At 39.6% G+C, this 19,132-nt stretch overlaps 1 protein-coding gene across 3 annotated transcripts in view; it reads right to left on the reverse strand.

The window, feature by feature from the left end:
* Positions 1-19,132, reverse strand: part of dcc (DCC netrin 1 receptor) — a 418,775-nt gene that overhangs the window by 101,194 nt on the left and 298,449 nt on the right. For 2 of the 3 annotated variants that reach the window (XM_078162331.1, XM_078162330.1), the window contains exons 16-18: positions 17,263-17,358; positions 4,122-4,360; positions 1,704-1,842 (exon numbers count right to left, since the gene is read on the reverse strand). In XM_078162331.1, the coding sequence (XP_078018457.1) occupies positions 1,704-1,842; positions 4,122-4,360; positions 17,263-17,358 (474 nt within the window). The remainder of the gene's footprint in view (positions 1-1,703; positions 1,843-4,121; positions 4,361-17,262; positions 17,359-19,132) is intronic. The other variant, XM_078162332.1, reaches the window with a different exon arrangement.

Genomic DNA, 19,132 nt, shown 5'->3' on the forward strand with positions numbered 1-19,132 from the left:
CGCTGTTAAAGTGTTGCTCAAGTGCTTGTAAACCTAGTTATGTCGTCACGGGCCTGTGTGTGTCTGCTACATGCCACAAAGCACCTCAACTGAACGTCATCTGAAGTTTGGATTTGGTCCATAAAAAATATCAATGCATTTGATCAGTTTCTGAGCCCCATTTTAATATTGCATTTTTGCAGGTCCATTGCATCCCTGTGGGCACTGCAATACACAGAAAGCTAGCATAGCGTCAGCTAACTAAGCCAAATAACACAGCACCACGGTTAGAAACAAAAACAAATGATAGGTTGATGCTTCACTGTGTGACAGTTGCATTGAAAAAAGCTGAGGCCAGCTGAATTTGTAGCGCATCACTCCCGTCCGCACCAACAAGTGTTGGGCGTCAGTTTGTAGCTTCATGTCACCGCCTTTCATTGAAAATGACACGTAGCCTGTTGCTGTGTCCTTTGTAATGGGAACAGACCATTTGCTGACTGGCATCAGCAGAGTTTTCTAAGGTTTTTCTTTTAAATGTCTCAGTTGTCTAAATCAACAGAAATCATCAGAATCAACTCAGTGGTACTGAGAACATATCACCAACCATTTAACAAAGCTGCGTTTCCACCAAAAACTTTAGGTGTAGTACCTTGAGAACTGTATGTAACCTGTACAGACATGTACCTAAACTCTAGATCTGTTAAGTGTTTCCACTGCAGACAGCGATCTTAAATGTTGGCAGGGTTACTGTCACTTACTGCTCTGTCCAACTCAGCCCTGTGCAAAGTGTTGATTCTCTATTGACCAATGAACAGACTTCAGTGTATCTAACTCCACCTTTTCATATCAGATCAGCATGCTGGATAGTTCAGCAGAGGGGTGACCAAAAATGGGGATGGTATGGAATGGTTCTGTTGGTACCATCCACAACATTTTACAATGGAAATGTAAAAATAATCGTTCTAATATGTACTGAACTTAACTAAACTGAACTGAACCGGACTGCTTGGTGGAAAGGTGTTATCAGGTGTTATCCAAAGCAGGCTCCTAAATTGTTTGTATGTTTTCCTATGAAAAGTAATGCACCCAAATTCATACATATTCCATGTAGGCATGAACCAGTTACACATGTATTTTGGAAGGGTACGATTACATGAGTTACACACAGATGGAAGCAAATGAAGCAGTCACATGGTACCTCTTCACCATGTTTTTTCTCCGAAACCTCACCGCAGTAACTTTATTACTAAAGCTAAGTTCCATAAAGTTACATTAATAATGTAACGTTATGTCATTAGTTGGGCGCTACTTCGTAGAATATCATACGAACCATTGTATGTGCATTTTTGTAGGATTTCATACAAACAATATGTTGTGGATATGTTGTCTAGAGTGGTGTATGACATCATATGTGAGAGCTGTGGGGAACACTACACAGGTCATGCAGTCAGACCGTATTCCAAAGATTTGGTTTGTGGTGCACAGACACAAGTAAAATTAAATAAAAAAATAATAAATCCCTCCAATGTTAAAAAAAATACTTTTAAAAAAAAATACTCATAATAGTAACGGTAATAAAACAAAGATCCCAGCCTATAACACTGCATATTTCATTTAAGCAGTCCCCCCTCCATGCTGTGCTCAGGTTAAGGCTAGGGGATATTTTATGCCAGTGCAGTCCTCACATGGACAAAACTAGAAACACGAGTGTGCGTGAGGCCTACCTGCTTCATATGTTGTGGCGTGTGCCGTCATACTCCAGGTGCTGGACTTGCGACCTTTGGTTACCATGACAGCAAACTCATACATGGTGTTTGGTTTGAGGCCGGTGACAGTGTGGCTGAGCGCTGTGGTGTCTGCAGACTGGACACATGATAAAGTTGTAAAAATAGATTAAATTGTAGGAAAAGGTGATGTTGTTTGTCAAGACAGAGGAATACAGCTGCTGTTACAATTTATTATGTATAGCAGACACAGTTTAGATATTTTTGCCTTTAAAGAAGACAAATTCAAGACATAATGACACGAATATTGCAACAGAATTTCATAAAACTTTGAGAGTGTGTCTGTCCTCCATCTTATTTCCCGACTGTTGTGGAGACAGACACAGTCAGTCTGTCCTTGTGTTTGTACTTTAAAGATTATTTCCAAGACTTCAACATCAGTGAATATTACCAAACCCCAGCTGCTGCCTAAACTCAAGTGTGTTTTCATTTTAAGACCAGACTTCTGTTTGTCCTTGTGACACCAAGAAAATGTCTTATTTTTTTTAGAATCTGATGAAAAGAAAAAATCCTTGTTTCCCCCCAGCTGCAGTTTATTAAGGTGAGCAGACTGTCTGCCCTTGTATAGATTTCCTATTGCCAATGTTTTTTGAAGCAGAGTTCAGATTATTGTTTAATTTTTTTTCCTGAAATTCAGAGAAGAAAAGAAGTCTGTCTTGTTTTCAATACAACCAAAATAATTCCAGATTATGTTTTTATTGCTGTACTGCTCAATGATCTCAGCTGTTTCTGTCAGCTGGGAATCATTTCTTCAGAGATTTATTGATCAATAAAAGATTCTGAAAAAGACAAAAGCAAACAAACACATAGTGCAGTTTTCCTCAAGTCTGTTTTATGCTCAGATCACTGTTACTCCCTTGATGCTCCATGAGTACTGTTTACAGTAGCTGTGCTCCATTCAGTCTTGCTGGTGAGCTTGTTGTTAGAGAGCTGAAGGGAGGGAACACCTGCTTGAATTGAGTGCAGGCAGCACTGGAGATGGCAGGTATGACACTTTTTCCCCTATCAGTTGATAAACATTGGCTGTGGTAACACTCCTTGTTCAGAAGGAGCACTAATGAGGTGAGCTTAAAACATAAGTACGGGGGCATTTTGAATGTCTGCAACAACGTCTGTATTTCATGACAGACTTAGTTATTTTCTTGCAGGTCACAGGTGTTATTAAGTCCTGAGTCAAGTCCCAAGTCAGGACCAGCAAGTTGCACGTCAAGTCCAAAGATAGGCAAGTTCCAAATTAATTACCAAGTCTGGTAAGTCCCATATCAAGTCCAAGTCTTACACTGTGTATAATGTCCTAAATTAAGTACAAGCAAAGAGCCGAAATGCTGTGGCCTAACCATAAGTTTGTTCTGCATACTACAAGTGTTGCTGGAGTTTTACCTCTACAGACTTTTGCCTCCTTGATGCACCCTGGAAGAAGGTGAAGTAGTGCTGGAAATCCCTGCTTTGCTTCCAAAATCCTAAATACAATAAGTCCCAAGTCAAGACAGATGAGTCCTAATTTAAGACAGGTAATTCAAGTCAAGTCAAGTCTAGTGGAAGGTCAAGACTGGTAGGTCATAAGTCAAGGCCCAAGTCAAGACAGGTAAGTCCCAAGTTGAGCTACAATTTCCAAGTCAAGACAAGTAAATACCAAATCCAGTCCTAATTTAAACCAGATAATTCCAAAATCAAGTCTGAAGTCATAAAAGGTGAGTCCCAAATCAAGTCCAGTTTAAGACAGGTAATTTCCAAGCCAAGACCCAAGTCAAGACAGGTAAGTCCAAAATTAGGCTACAAGTCATGACATTTAATTCCCAAGTCAACTTCCAAGTCAAGGCAGGTAAGTAACAAATCCAGTCCAAATTTAAGACGGATAAATTCCCAAGTCTAGTCTCAAGCCATGACAGGTAAGTCCCAAATAATTTAAGACAAGTAATTTCCAATCAAGTCCCAAGTCAAGACTGGTTAGTCCCAAACCAAGTCTCAACATGAGAGAGGTAAGTCCCAAATCAAGACAGGAAGTTCTCAAATGAAGTCCTTAATTAAAACGGGAATGTCCCAAGTTGAGACACAAGTCAAAGCAGTTACATCTACAATCAAGTCCAAGTCTAATAAGAAGCATAGTTTTTAAGATCTGGGCTTGGAGATATCTAGTCCCTCCAAGTCAATAGTCCAAGTGACGACACAAGTCATAGAGTTAGGTCTTTTTTTGTTGTTGTCACTTCTCAAGTCAATTCTAAAATCAGTTAGAGTCCTTAGATTCATAACTTGAGTCCAACTCATGTCAAAGTCCTATCCACACCTGTTGCTGAGATAATACTAAACTAAGAAGTGATGTTGACCAGCTTCACATTAACATCATGAATTAACTCTTACCTTGTACTTGCCACTGGTGGAGTAGCTGGTCTTCCATTTGACGGAGTAGTACCGGACCTCAGACGCCTTCTGGTTCTTGGTCATGGAGTTGTCGGCCCAGGAGACGCGGACTGAGTCCGAGGACAGAGCCACGGCTTGGACCCCTACTGGGGGGATCATGGGAGTGCTGGTGTCTGGCATGGGAGTGGGGTATTTATCAAAGAGGTGGAAGAGGTCATCCTCAGATGGGTCAATGGGGTCTGGGGGGGGGTTGTTAACGGTAACCAGAGTGTTTGGGGATAATAATGAAATCATACAGTAATGAATGCATGATAATGAAGATTTATATATGCAGACACGAGTTACACAAGCATTCAGATTAATATAGGTTTGTTGCGTGTTCATATACACACAAGTGTGAACAAAATGTAACATAATAAATACATAGATGGCATGCATGTTTGGAAGTGACATGCAGGAGGCAGCCATGTTTGTTGAGAGGAGGGAAGAAGAAAAGGAGGAGTGAATGGATGAGGAAGTGAAAAAAAGAAGAGAGAAAAGGAGAGAAAAGACAAAGAGTAAGAAGACAGTGGGAGGTAAAAAGCGTCTTTTACTTTAAAAAGGAAGTGGAACCTCAAATCCACAGAGGGGCGGGGCTTAAAGGACAAAACACAAAACCCAGACATTTCAGAGTTTTTAGCACTTGTTAATTGCTACGCTGAGGAGAGTGTTATCATAACTGATAGAACTGATGGCTTGAGCTATGCAAATAAAACTTTTTTAAACATATTGTTTAAAAAAAAAAAAGAGTCCTTACAAATCAACACATTCTCACTCCTTGTCACATATCGATCTTTGGTCATGGACTTTCCATGTCAAGATACGACGTGCAAAGTACACTGGGTCTGTTGGTTGTGTTCTTGGATGTAGTGTTAACTTCAACCTGTTACATGTACTGTCTGTTTTCAAAATGCATTTCCATTTTAACAGGACATAGTTTGCAAACAGGCTCTTTCAAAATAAATGCACTATGATGGTTCAACAACACAAATTAACGTTCAACAAAAGCATGTGGTTATGTTTTGCCTACACACACAAACGGTTGGGTTTAGGCAACAAAAGCCTGTGGTTGAGTTTTGGAAAAAAGAACAGGGTTCAGCTTTACAATCACATGGGAAGTGAACACCGGCCTTCCAGGTGAAAGTCGGTGGTTGCTGGACCCATCCACCCGTCCGTCCCCACACTACTCATACTGCTGCCGTCTTAACTTTTGCTGTTGTCCTGCTGCGTGTCCCCCTGAAGCTGCCAGTTTCCGTTAAGCAATAACGACAACCTGCCAGGTATTATGCTGACGTGAAAAGACATTTTTTTTGTGTGTGTCTAACGCCAAAAGTCACTGATCAAGCACCGATTTTCGATGACTTTGTGGTAAGATCGGATTGAACGTCTGCGTATATGCAAATTTATCACATGTGTAATACATGCCACATGTGAAATCAACCACTACATATTCTACATTTCAGACTTAAATATATCATGTGCCTATATATCATGGATTATCACAGGGTGGTGAAGTGGTGCTTCATGTTTTAAACTCACAGGAGGTTTTTATATAAGAGCTTGTGAAAAAAAGAACAAAATCACCAAAATTTGAAATACATGCTTTCCAACTGACACAGTGTTGTTTTTCCAGCCATCATATCAGTTCCCACACTGCTGGCTCTTATATATTTGAACAAATGAAACCCATCTGTGGATCTGTGCCTCCAGCCAATCAGAGAGCAGATGCTGCCTTCACATGCTTTCAGAAATACTTTGGATGTGAGCATGTTTTGGGAACCTTTTGTGAATCAAACTGGCAAGTACTTAAACATGTAATTGAACTGCTCCACTGTGAACAAAAATGAAAACAGAATTATGACATTTTAAAATCAATTATGGTTTCTGACATGCAGCACCTTAACATCTCATAGGATTTATCAGTGTGACCTCTGAATCAGGAGGTTAAGACTGGAGGAGCACCTGAAGGCAGCAGAACATGAAACAGATGCTAACTGAAAGCCGGAAAGAGAAGAGATAAAGATATAAACATACATCAGGTGTGAAAGCTGTTTTCTGGTTCACTGCAAAGTCACTGTCATGAATTTCAATTGAATCGTTATTTTTAGTTTAATGCAGTAGAAAAGCCTGCAGGGCAGTTGAAGATGATGATTTTTAGTGCAGGAAGATCTCTGTGAAGTTTGTTACCGATTGTTTTCTTGTTTGTACCAAAATGTTACCCACTGAGTTTGCATAAGGGAAAAAAATAAAACATCTGAAACTTAAAATGAACAATAGAATGTATAAATATTAAATAGAAATGATACCAATAAGCCTAAGAAAGACACAAACTTTTTTTTTAATGTTGCTCTAGTTTCAGGAATGAGACCAGAGGAAACTGATCTATGTCTGTCCCTCTGCAACTGTTTTTTTCTATTCTAACATCTATTTTTATCTCAGTGTCTTTTCACACACACACACACACACACACACACACACACACACACAGATTTTAGAAGTGTAACTGGAACAAATCATTTCTAACTCTGCTCAGCCTCCTCTGGCTCCACATCATCAGCCCTTAAATCCTTCACACTGTCTGGACTGTTAACCGGCAAAAGTAGCCACAGGTGCAAATGGGATATCTGTTGGTTTCCATGTGGGTTAACATCAGCCCTAAACTGACCCACTGACAAGTAGTGCCTCTGGTTTATCTATAGTAACCAACAGATAGCCCATCAGTGGCCTAGTATTCCCCATAAAGGCTCCACTTGTGCTCATCAATGGCTGTTTCCCCAAAAGTCCGGGCACCAAAAGAAAATGTTAGCATTATATATTCTGCAAACCACATTTGCACATTTTGCACATACCATATCAATGTGGATAGTGGCAGGAACACTGGGTATTTTATGCCAAAGCATGATCTTTCTGTACCTATACCTTATCACACATAAACCACAGCATTGTTTAAATATTAAGTTTCAAAGTCTTGCCTACATAATAATGTACAAATGTAATGTATCCTGGTTTGCAGACATGTACAATACCAACATTTCTGGTGTTTGGGTTGTTCCCCAGACAACCATGGCTTAGGAGGCGGGACTGAGAATGGGGACATCATCTTCTGCATAACTAGCTACCTAGCCAAGTTCATAGCTGGTGACATCACTAAAGAATGAAATACACAGTCAGAAGACCACACAAAACTATGGTGAAATGGTGAAAATTACCAACCCAATAGTCCATTGTAAATGTCTATTACAGTTTGCGTACCAACTTACTGCTTCATCTTCATTAATGTGTAGAGACAGAGACAGTATATGAGCATTTTTATGAGGGTCAGGAAAGGGATACGATCTCTTTGTGTGCTCTTAATGAATTTGAACAAGAATGATAATGATAAAGAATTTTGACAAGTTTCTGGGCAAATTTTTGTTTCTCACTTTGCATAAGAGATTCTGCTGCACTGATTCCCAATGTGCAATTTAAATTTTTGTTTTTGTATTGAATACAGCGAGCCTTGTATGCACTGCTTTGTACTGGTTTCAACCATGCAGCTAAATCTTGGTTAATTAGCCAATTTCATTCAATCTCCACTTCCCCATGTCATTAAGGTTACAGTGACAGCTAGCTAGCAGACAATGGATCCCCTGCTCTGAACATTCCGGCCAGAAACAAAATATATGTGTTGTTGGTTCCTCTGTGCTGCTCTGCATTAATATGATAGATGTTAATTTTTTTTTATAAAATAGATGTTTCTAATTATTTTGAGATTTTACAATGCAATGTCAGAAAAAAAAACAACAATTCAAAAACACCTACTTTCCATGTCCTACCATTTTAAAAGCTTTTAAAAGATTGATTTAAGACACTGTAATACCAATTAGGGCTTAATTTTACATTATTGAATTTAATGCCCTATAATACTAGGATGTGCTGGAACCCTAAAAAAAATGCAAAAAAAAAACAAACAACAAACAAACAAAAAATCAACACAAATATTTTCAAATATTTGTATACTGAGGTAGATTTTCAAGACCAAATGTTATTAGACTGATGAACTTTTTTGGGAAGTTGTTAATATATATGTAGAATACTGACATTTATTCAAGTTGGGTTGTATTTATTTGTAAAATTATTTGACATTTTTCAAAACTGTTGGTACTTTGAATTGGAAAATGCATTTATGAACACCATAAATAACTCATGAATCATCATGTGCATTTCTTATTTTTTTGTGGATCTATCAGGCTTTATCATTGACATTTCAGAAGTGGTTGAATCAACTATTAGTTTGTTTCGACTGTCTGATCATCTAACTGTGTGTGTCACTACCCATCAGACTTCTTTGTGATGATGTCACCATGCACCCAAATCTTAGATATTTGTCTTGATGAGTACAATGTTATCATTATTAATAGAAATGATGGACAGAACCAGAAAATTAGACCTGGATTCACATCCTTAGATCCACCCAAGGAAAAAGTGACAACCACTGCAGTTGGTGTGATTTGATTTGCTGTTGAAAAATGGAGCTCTAATGTTTCTTTCACACTGATTCTATAATTTAAACCACTTGAATGTCGAACATGTTGTGGTGTTGACTTTCAGTGTGAGTTCATGTGAAGGCAACATCAGTCCTGGGAGATGAAGGAGGCTCGTCCTGTTGTGTCTGCAGTCTAAACGAGACCACTGAGAGAGTCAACACTGACATCTAATGTGCTGCTGTTGAAGAGAGATGTACAGCTGCAGGCCAATATAGAGAGAGAGTGAGAGAGATTGATGAAAGAGGTGTTTGGAGCTGCGGGGCGAGCTGCAGCAGGCAGTGTCGTGGTTAAACTGGTCATCCAGCATCACAATAAAGCTCCAGTCAGGACAGAATACTGATGAGGATGGAGAACATGCCCCCTCCTCCGCCTCCTCCTCCACCAGACTCCTCCTTCTACTCTCTCCTCCTTCTATCTGGTATTTCCTTACTCTCTACATCCCTCCTTCCTTCTTGCTCACTAGTCTTCCTCCCTTCCATATTTTGTTGCACTCCTTCTTTCCTTTCCTCTCTCTTCCCTTTTTCCTCCTTCCTGTCTTCCTTCTCCCATCTAACTACCTCAATCCCTTCCTCCTTTCCTCAGCTAACCTCTTCATCTTTCCTTTATTCTTCTCCACATTACTTTTCCTTCAGTTGCTCCTCCCCCACTCTTTCTCTCTGCCTCACTTCCTCCTTTCTTTCCTCCTCCATCCTTTCATATAGCTCTTATCCCTCCTCCCATCTCCCTCGTTGTCTCTCTCTGCGGTCCTCCAGTCCTTGATTAAATGGCAGTGTGGTGGTTGGTTGAGGATCAGTTCTGTCTCTGCAGTGTGTGGGCGGCGAGGCGAGGACGAGGCAGTATATTAACGAGGATCCCACCGTTAACGAGCCGTTTTTTAAAGCTCTCGTAAAAAACTCTCCTGCAGCCTGCCACATAAAGTGACGGAGAGTTCAGCCTGTCCCGGCATGACAAGACAGAGAGTGTGGGTGTATCTATGTGTGTGTCTCTGTTGATGACCTTGTCAGAACAGTAATGGGTTTAGTTTCTCTCAGCCCTCGGGGTCTCAGCTTATCAACTCCTGACTGTCACACTTTAACTCCTGTAAGACTATATGTCTCTAAGGAACTCCAGATGTTTCTGTGTATGTTTACATAGAGCTCCATGTGTTTACATATTTCTATAAAACTCCACATCTGTTTACATGGTTCTATAGAACTCCACGTGTTTCTGAATTTCTACAGAACTCCAGATGTGCATACGAAACTTTGCAGACCAACAAATGTGTCTGTGTATATCTATAGAATTCCAGATGTGATAGTATATTTCTACAAAACAGTAGTACACAGATGTGTTTAAGTATCTCTAAAGAAAATCAAACGTGTCTTACTATTTATATAGTACTGCCGACATCTCCTTGTAGAACTCCAGATATGTCTATATATCTGGATAGCAATCAAGATTACAAGTACGTTATTTATTTATGTCTGTGTATTCCTTGAATTCTAAAAATGACTACATATACCTACAGAATTCCAGATGTGTCTACATATCTCCATTTAACTCCAGATGACTACATATCTTTATAAATCCCAAGATGTGTCTGCAAATCACTACAGAAGTTCAGATGTGTCTATATATTTTGATAGAACATGTCTATTGAACTACAGATATGTCAATAATTTCTAAAGAACTCCAGATGTTTTAAGCTATTTCCACAGAACTCCAGGTGTGTTTACATACCTCTGTAGAACTCCACATGTATCTAAACATCTTTACAAAACTTCCTATGTGTTAAAATATCTCTATAGAATCTCAGATGTGTTAACATATTGTTTTAGAACTCTAAAAGTCTCTGTCTATCTTTGTACAACTCCAGATGTGTCTATGCATACCTGTAGAATTACAGCTGTGTTAATACTCCAGATGTGTCTATTCCTGCAGAATACCAGATGTGTTACAATACAGATCTCCAGATGTGTCTAAAAAACGCTATAGAGTTTTGGATAGTATGATAGAACTCCAAATGTGTCTAGATATCTCTTTAGAACTCCTGATGTGCTAACATTTTCTAAAGAACTCCAGGTGTGTTAACATATTTCTACAGAACTCCAGATGTCTCTGTGTATCTCTGTACAACTCCAGGTAGGTCTATTTATCGCTTCATAACTCCAGGTGTCTACATATCTTGATTGAACCCCAGAAATGTCTACATACAGCGATATAGCTCCAGATGTCTACACATCTCCAAAGAACTCCAGATGCGTCTACATATTCCTATAGAATAGCAGATGTCTTAACACTTAACACAGATGTGTCTACATGTCTCTATAAAACTCCAAATGTGTCTATGTATATGTATGTAGAATTACAGATTTGTTAACATATTTCTACAGATCTCCCAATGTGTCTAAATATCTCTGTAGAATCCAGATGTGTCTAGATATTTTGATAGAACCCCAGATGGTTTTAGATGTCTTTATAGAACTCCAATTGTGTCTGTACATCTTTATAGAACTCCAGATATGTCCACCTGTCCCTTTGGTAGAATTCAAATGTGTACGCATATCTCTACAGGACCCCGACATGTCTATATATCCCTCTAAAACTCCAGCTGTGTTTACCCATGCCTATAGAACTTCAGATATGTCTATAGTGTTCTCTATAGCAGTGCGTCTCAGTGACCGGGCTGTGACCTGGGCCGGGTCAGTGCAGTGTTGGCTACCAGGCAACAAAGATGTTATTTGATAAGAACCAATCATCCATCCAGCCCCAGTGCAGATTTATAGCCTGTAGAACACTGAGCTAACCAGGAGATCAGCGTACTTTTTTTGGAAGTAGAATTAAATGAATTAACTTATTTGAAATGACTTCATCAAAGAACAATGTAAGAAAGCCATATCAGACTCAAAGCAGATTATTTTTATACATCTCTGGACATGTCTGGAGGGAATCTTTTAAAGTAGACTCAGTCTGGTCAGCAGCAGAACTTTAATCCATCTGATATTTTTTAGTCTGATCCCTTTGCTGCTCAGTGTAAACATGGAATCTTATAAACTGCTTCAGCAAAAGACCAAAGCTATTTCTTTATAAATCTCGACATGTATATGCGTTTTTAATGTGTCTTTATAAACATCTCTTAAAACTCTATTATGACTGTAGGAGATTCATAAACCTGTGTGACTATAGATGCCTGTGTCTCAGTGTATTTTACTTTCTACATCCCATGCCTCTCTCTGTGTCTCCTCCTCTCTAGTCTCATGCATTCTTTCTCTCCTTGTTCATCTCTTTTGTCTCCGTGCCATCATTCGTTCCTTTTTCTGTTTCTCTCCTCTGTCCATGAGCCATCATTAAAGTCCATCAAATCTTTCTGTCTCTCTCTGCCCCCCTCCTGCTGTTTCTCTCTGAGTGGGATCTATATCAAACCTTCATCTCCCCTCTCTTGCTCTTCTTCTCCATTGCTTCTTCCTTCCTCCTTTAAAGAAATCTCAATCAAAGACAACAAGTCCAAGTTAAAAATAATCTTTTTTTTTCCTTTTTTAAAGTTTCTAAGAGGAAGAAAATAGAAGCACCATAAAAACATGCTGTGATGAAGGTTAAGAAATTGAGGTGAGTGAAGTGGTCTGTGCTGCCGGTTTTTCCGGTGACTATCATCACATCAAACCTCAGAAATGTGGCATTTATATGAGAGTAATAAAGGATTTATGTCAGCCACAGGCTGCTGGGTGAGCAGAGGAGGGCCGGCTGTTTAATTCATAAGATGAAACTTGGCTGAGAGTTGGATGCGTTTCATTTATCTCACTTCTACAGCCCATTTTCTGCAGGAGAAGCTAATGAGTCTCTCACTCACAGACACACAAACACATACAGTAATGAGTGTAAGCCATCACGCGTACTATATATAAACAGATACATACACACCTACAGTTCATACGTGTTACACACACACACAGACGGCTGTGACTGATGTGTGAACATTTTCCTCAGGATGAATATTTCAGGAGTCAGTGCTGTTGGATTCAGACTGAGGCCTTACTGCCAGACTGTCACTTTTCCTCAAAATCCTTTTGAATCACAACCACATGTACAAACTTTCTAAAGTCCTCATCAATATCAACTCAAACACAGCTAGAAGAGATTGTATAGATTGAGTCCCCAAAACCAAGACATCTATATTTAGGAAACCAGCTACCACGACTGCTAATACTGCTGTTACTGCTGCTGTTCCTGCAACTGTTTCTTAAAGTCAAGATGAAATGGTATTTTGAGATTTTCTAGCTCCAGAATTGTGATGAATTTCCAAGTGAAACAGGATAGGCAGGTGGGATATAAGTTAGGAGGAATCTTATTTGATCACTTCAAAGTGGGAGTCATAACTGTGAGGCCCCAACGATGTAATGCAGATGAGACAGTAGTATCTGGGAGAGAGAGACGAAATCCATCGTATGCTCATGTAACAGTAGTTGCTGAAGCAGTCCACTGTAAAATGCCTTGGGCATAATCTGGAGCTGCCACAGATGACACTTTCTTTGAGTGAATAAATTCTAGCCCGCAGCCTGTAATCACAGTATGCCCAATGTGGGCATGCTGTTGCTAGCTAGCTAATTTAATCATAGCTCTGTGCATCTAAAAGTTGCAGACTGAGTGAAGGGTGGATGTCATGATATTATTGGTTGAAACTCGTTGGCACTAGTTTGTGTAAGAACACAGCCGATACAGCTACTGCTACTTTGCCCACCATATGCTAAGTACAACTACTACTGTTACTACTGCTAGCCCGTAGCCTGTAATCACAGTATGCCCTATGTGGGCATGCTGTTGCTATCTAGCTAATTTAATCATAGCTCTGTGCATCTAAAAGTTGCAGACTGAGTGAAGGGTGGATGTCATGATATTACTGGTTGAAACTGGTTGGCACTAGTTTGTGTAAGAACACATGATTATTTGTTTAACAAGAAGAAAACATGATTCGATTTTGACATAAGAATACAAAGAAATACCTTTTTTGGCATATATGTTAAATAGGTGCACAATATGGCAGAAGATGTGGTCTAAAGCCCTGTTTCCACCAAACACTTTCAGTATGGTACCCTTGGAACCAAAAGTAACCCTTCAGACATGGTACCTACTGTAGACCCTAGGTCTGTTTGCAAACCACAAACAGTACTCTTAAATGTGGGCAGGGCTGTTGTCATTCACTGCTCCATCCAGCACTTATTGTATTTCCTCATCACCCGTGACTTTCTTTTCCTAAAAGCGAGGATTAGAATATACAGTACAGGCCAAAAGTTTGGACACACCTTCTCATTCAATGCGTTTTCTTTATTTTCATGACTATTTATATTGTAGATTCTCACTGAAGGCATCAAAACTATCAATGAACACATGTGGAGTTATGTACTTAACAAAAAAAGGTGAAATAACCGAAAACATGTTTTATATTCTAGTTTCTTCAAAATAGCCACCCTTTGCTCTGATTACTGCTTTGCACACTCTTGGCATTCTCTCGATGAGCTTCAAGAGGTAGTCACCTGAAATGGTTTTCCAACAGTCTTGAAGGAGTTCCCAGAGGTGTTTAGCACTTGTTGGCCCCTTTGCCTTCACTCTGCGGTCCAGCTCACCCCAAACCATCTCGATTGGGTTCAGGTCCGGTGACTGTGAAGGCCAGGTCATCTGCCGCAGCACTCCATCACTCTCCTTATTGGTCAAATAGCCCTTACACAGCCTGGAGGTGTGGGGTCATTGTCCTGTTGAAAAATAAATGATCGTCCAACTAAACGCAAACCGGATGGGATGGCATGTCGCTGCAGGATGCTGTGGTAGCCATGCTGGTTCAGTGTGCCTTCAATTTTGAATAAATCCCCAACAGTGTCACCAGCAAAACACCCCCACACCATCACACCTCCTCCTCCATGCTTCACAGTGGGAACCAGGCATGTGGAATCCATCCGTTCACCTTTTCTGCGTCTCACAAAGACATGGCGGTTGGAACCAAAGATCTCAAATTTGGACTCATCAGACCAAAGCACAGATTTCCACTGGTCTAATGTCCATTCCTTGTGTTTCTTGGCCCAAACAAATCTCTTCTGCTTGTTGTTCTGTTCAGTTGTTCTAGAGATGGGTCTGCAGCTAGAACTCTGTGTGGCATTCATCTGGTCTCTGATCTTAGCTGCTGTTAACTTGCGATTTCTGAGGCTGGTGACTCGGATGAACTTATCCTCAGAAGCAGAGGTGACTCTTGGTCTTCCTTTCCTGGGTCGGTCCTCATGTGTGCCAGTTTCGTTGTAGCGCTTGATGGTTTTTGCGACTCCACTTGGGGACACATTTAAAGTTTTTGCAATTTTCCAGACTGACTGACCTTCATTTCTTAAAGTAATGATGGCCACTCGTTTTTCTTTAGTTAGCTGATTGGTTCTTGCCATAATATGAATTTTAACAGTTGTCCAATACGGCTGTCGGCTGTGTATTAACCTGACTTCTGCACAACACAGCTGATGGTCCCAACCCCATTGATAAAGCAAGAAATTCCACTAATTAACCCTGATAAGGCACACCTGTGAAGTGGAAACCATTTCAGGTGACTACCTCTTGAAGCTCATCGAGAGAATGCCAAGAGTGTGCAAAGCAGTAATCAGAGCAAAGGGTGGCTATTTTGAAGAAACTAGAATATAAAACATGTTTTCAGTTATTTCACCTTTTTTTGTTAAGTACATAACTCCACATGTGTTCATTCATAGTTTTGATGCCTTCAGTGAGAATCTACAATGTAAATAGTCATGAAAATAAAGAAAACGCATTGAATGAGAAGGTGTGTCCAAACTTTTGGCCTGTACTGTATGCAGTTACATAATCTGGTCTTTAATTTTTGTCGCAGACTACAGCTGCTGCTACAGGCAGCAAAACATCCTTTCATATTATTGTTATAATTTACTAATGTATGTAAAACTTGCAATGGTATGAAGAGTGGTCACATAAGCCTCAAAACCAGTTAACAGGTCCACCTTTTAGTACTGGATCTTAGGGCTAGGTACCCCAACAGAGGGGTGACCAAAAATGGAGGGACAGTTACTGTATATTGGTACCATCCACAGCTTTTCATAGTGGAAACGTTAAAAATGTGCACCGAACTGAACTGAACCGTACTGCTTAGAGGAAACAGGGCTTAAAAGGGTTGCCACTAGTCTACTATTATAGCAGCTAGAGCCTCTGCAGTTACTGCAAGGACTGCTGCTATTGCTACTGTTGTAGTGTCACTGGCATTAAATCGCACATTGCACATTATGCTATAGCTACTGCTAACTGCTAACTGTAACTGCACCAGGCTATCTCCTGAAGCTGTAACTCTATGTGTGTTCTGTTGAGCACCATATTTACATACACTGATGCCCCTACCATTCATGTGTGCATTGCGTATTGCATCTTGTGGATGTGTAGCATACATCTCTGAGGGTGTGTACAACCAACACTCCAATTGGACGCAGGACACACGAGGCAGCCACCAAAGGCATGCAAACACTTACTTCAAAGTTAGTACACTGCCTCTCCAGTTTAATTCCCTTAGGAGTGTTCTGATCCCACCCTGTGTCCAAGTGCACCACACTCGATGCACTGAACAGGGCACACTTGACTGCAATCTCGCCACGCCACTAGGTTCACAGTAGTAGAGCTTGCGGCGTCCTCTTGCTGCACAGAGCAGCAACTTACCCTCAACTTGTGGAGGTAAAGAGATAAAAAGAAATGCTCTGTGCTGAGATAGTACTAACAGCTGCTGATCCTGAGGACAGACAGGATGGACATCTGAAACATGATGCATCATTTATAACATGTTGAATAAAACATCGCATAGTAATGGTAATCAGCTCACACTTTCTTCCTGTATGTTTGAGAAATTTTCTTTTCAGCTTTCACCAGCAGCTGAGCTTGTTGCAGGATTAAATAATATCGGTCATGTTTTTTATCCTGCTGTTTCATTTCTTCCACACAAGTTTCAGATTTGTTGGCTGTATATTCCAAACATTAATTTGCATGTAAGCTGTTAGGTCTAACAGTCGATGTGTGAGAGCTGGTAGCCCTGGGTAACACAGCCGATACCGCTACTGCTACTTTGCCCACCATATGCTAAGTACAACTACTACTGTTACTACTGCTAGTGGGCACACTGCTTCTAATACTCCTTTCACTTTAACTGCTACTATTGCTGCTTCTATGATTTTTAAAACTGCTTCTGATGGTGCTAATGCTAGGACTGTTTTTGCTGCTGCTACTGTTCTTCTACTACTATTAATGCTACTGCTATGCCTATTACTAATACTGCTACTACAAGTACAATGTGATTGTATTGATACTGCTGATATTAATACTATGTTACATTACTGTCACTGTTAATGAAAGTACTGTGGTCACATCCCCATCACACTCACAGCAGTCACAACACACTCTTGTCTTTCAGTTCGATATAATAAAGCTGACATAACCATCATGTTCTACACTGATACATAGCATGTTGTTATATCAGCTACATACATATCCTATTGCATGTGAACACATCACCAGTGTGCTGTAAACATGAGATTACTGTGATTATCAGTGTGTGATTGTACCTGTCAGAGATCGAGTGACAGCGCTCTCATACAGAGGGACTCCCTCTCCTGCATTATTGAACGCCTTCAGGGAAATCACGTAGTGCGAGCTCGGCTCTGAGAGAGACAGAGAAAGACAGACAGAGAGAGAGAGAGAGATGGGGAGACAGAGAGAAAGATGAAGAGTTATTTTAAAACACATTTGGAAAAGAAACAAAACAAAAACATAATACGCTGTCATAATAAGTTGCAATTTTTTAGATCATTTGCTTTTTATTTATCTATTTCTTTCCAACTTTTCTTTGTCAGGAATTCAACTCGATTCCATAGAACTTGATTTATCCTGAAGGTCATTCTTGTGCGAGAGAATGCTTCACAATTACAATAACGCAAATTAACGTTGCAGTGGATTCCCTGGGTCTGGGACCCAGACTGGGCCCAGTATTTAAGAAAGTATTAAGTATCAGTCAAAATATTAAAAATATACAAGATAATAAGTGTTTAAGGAGTAACAAGCAAAAATCAGTGCCTCATGGAGTAACAATAGAAATAAGATAAGTACAATTGTTACTAAAAATGAACTAAAATGGTGGAAAAATGCATATTGCCCCTGATAATCAACGTTATATTGTATGTAACAATGATAAGCAGTACTGCACGATTTTGAGAAAATGATATTGCAAGACACTGACAAGTGATCGTGACATTGAAAAGTAATATTGCACATGATGTTGTGGAAATACTGCAATAGAAATTGAAAAGTGGTAATGTACCTAATGTACCTTTACATAATGTAGGTAATTACTGTTGTCGGTGTCCTTTGTTTCAGCTCACCTCCCTACAGATGGGGGACCATTTATAAAGCCATATACAGCATTAGTCTCACACGAGGAGAGGAGATGCATTGCATCAGATTTGGCTATGGGCTAATTTCCATTTGTAGACTTTGGGCAGGTAGACACAAACACTAATTCAAGTTTAAAACCAATGCCCTCTCATTCCAAGTCGTCAAATACCAATGCTTTCTTGTGTCTTCCGTGTGTGATGTCTCTGTGACTTTTAGCCTCTGTATGTAATGCACACCTGTCCCCTGGGTGGAACTAGTAACAGGTGGTTAAAGTAATCAAATGGTGTCACATGAACCCCGAAACACGTATCGTTATCATGTCAAAACGACAAAAGCTCTTAGGTGCCCACTCAACTACCACTACACTACTGAGAGAAGTGTTTGTGGAGAGAAAGAACATGAAAAAATAAGAAAACAACAACAAATCCATATTGATTTCGGCAGGAGGAAAGCTAGTTTTCATTACCTCTCAGCAGCTGGGGGCCGCAACGAACAGCTCACGGAGGTTGCGTTGATTTACATTGTAAAATGTTCAAGCTCTTATTCAGTAAAAAAGAGTATTGAGTGAAAATAAATTATAAAGTTCTCATGATGTGTTCAATGTAATCTCGTCAAATGTAGCTTTTGGTGAGAAACTTAAATAAATCCAGCTGAAAATTTGTTAATATTCTCACAGCATAATAGATATCAGAGAGGGAATTATGATGTATCTTATATAGCCTAGTAAAAAGGCTTTTTGCTTATTTTTTTTAAAAATGTGAAAGAAGGTTATGTTAAAAGTAGTTTCATAAATGTGTATTATTAATTTTGTGCTCATTCAAAGGTAGTTTAATGAATGACTTTAGAACTGTTCATTTATTTTTTCATAATGTAGATTTCTGTGTTTCCTGTCACAAAGAAAGAAGAAAGAATAAATAACAAAAAACAAAAGAAACACCAAGCTTTGGGTCATTGTTGGTATCAGTAACCGCCCAGAATTTCAAAATCGGTGCAGCCCTAGTTCAATTAGAAAATGTATTTGTACTTTTATTATTATTTTACAAT

Source organism: Epinephelus lanceolatus, chromosome 19 (assembly GCF_041903045.1).
Source record: "Epinephelus lanceolatus isolate andai-2023 chromosome 19, ASM4190304v1, whole genome shotgun sequence".
Taxonomy (NCBI): Eukaryota; Metazoa; Chordata; class Actinopteri; order Perciformes; family Serranidae; genus Epinephelus; species Epinephelus lanceolatus.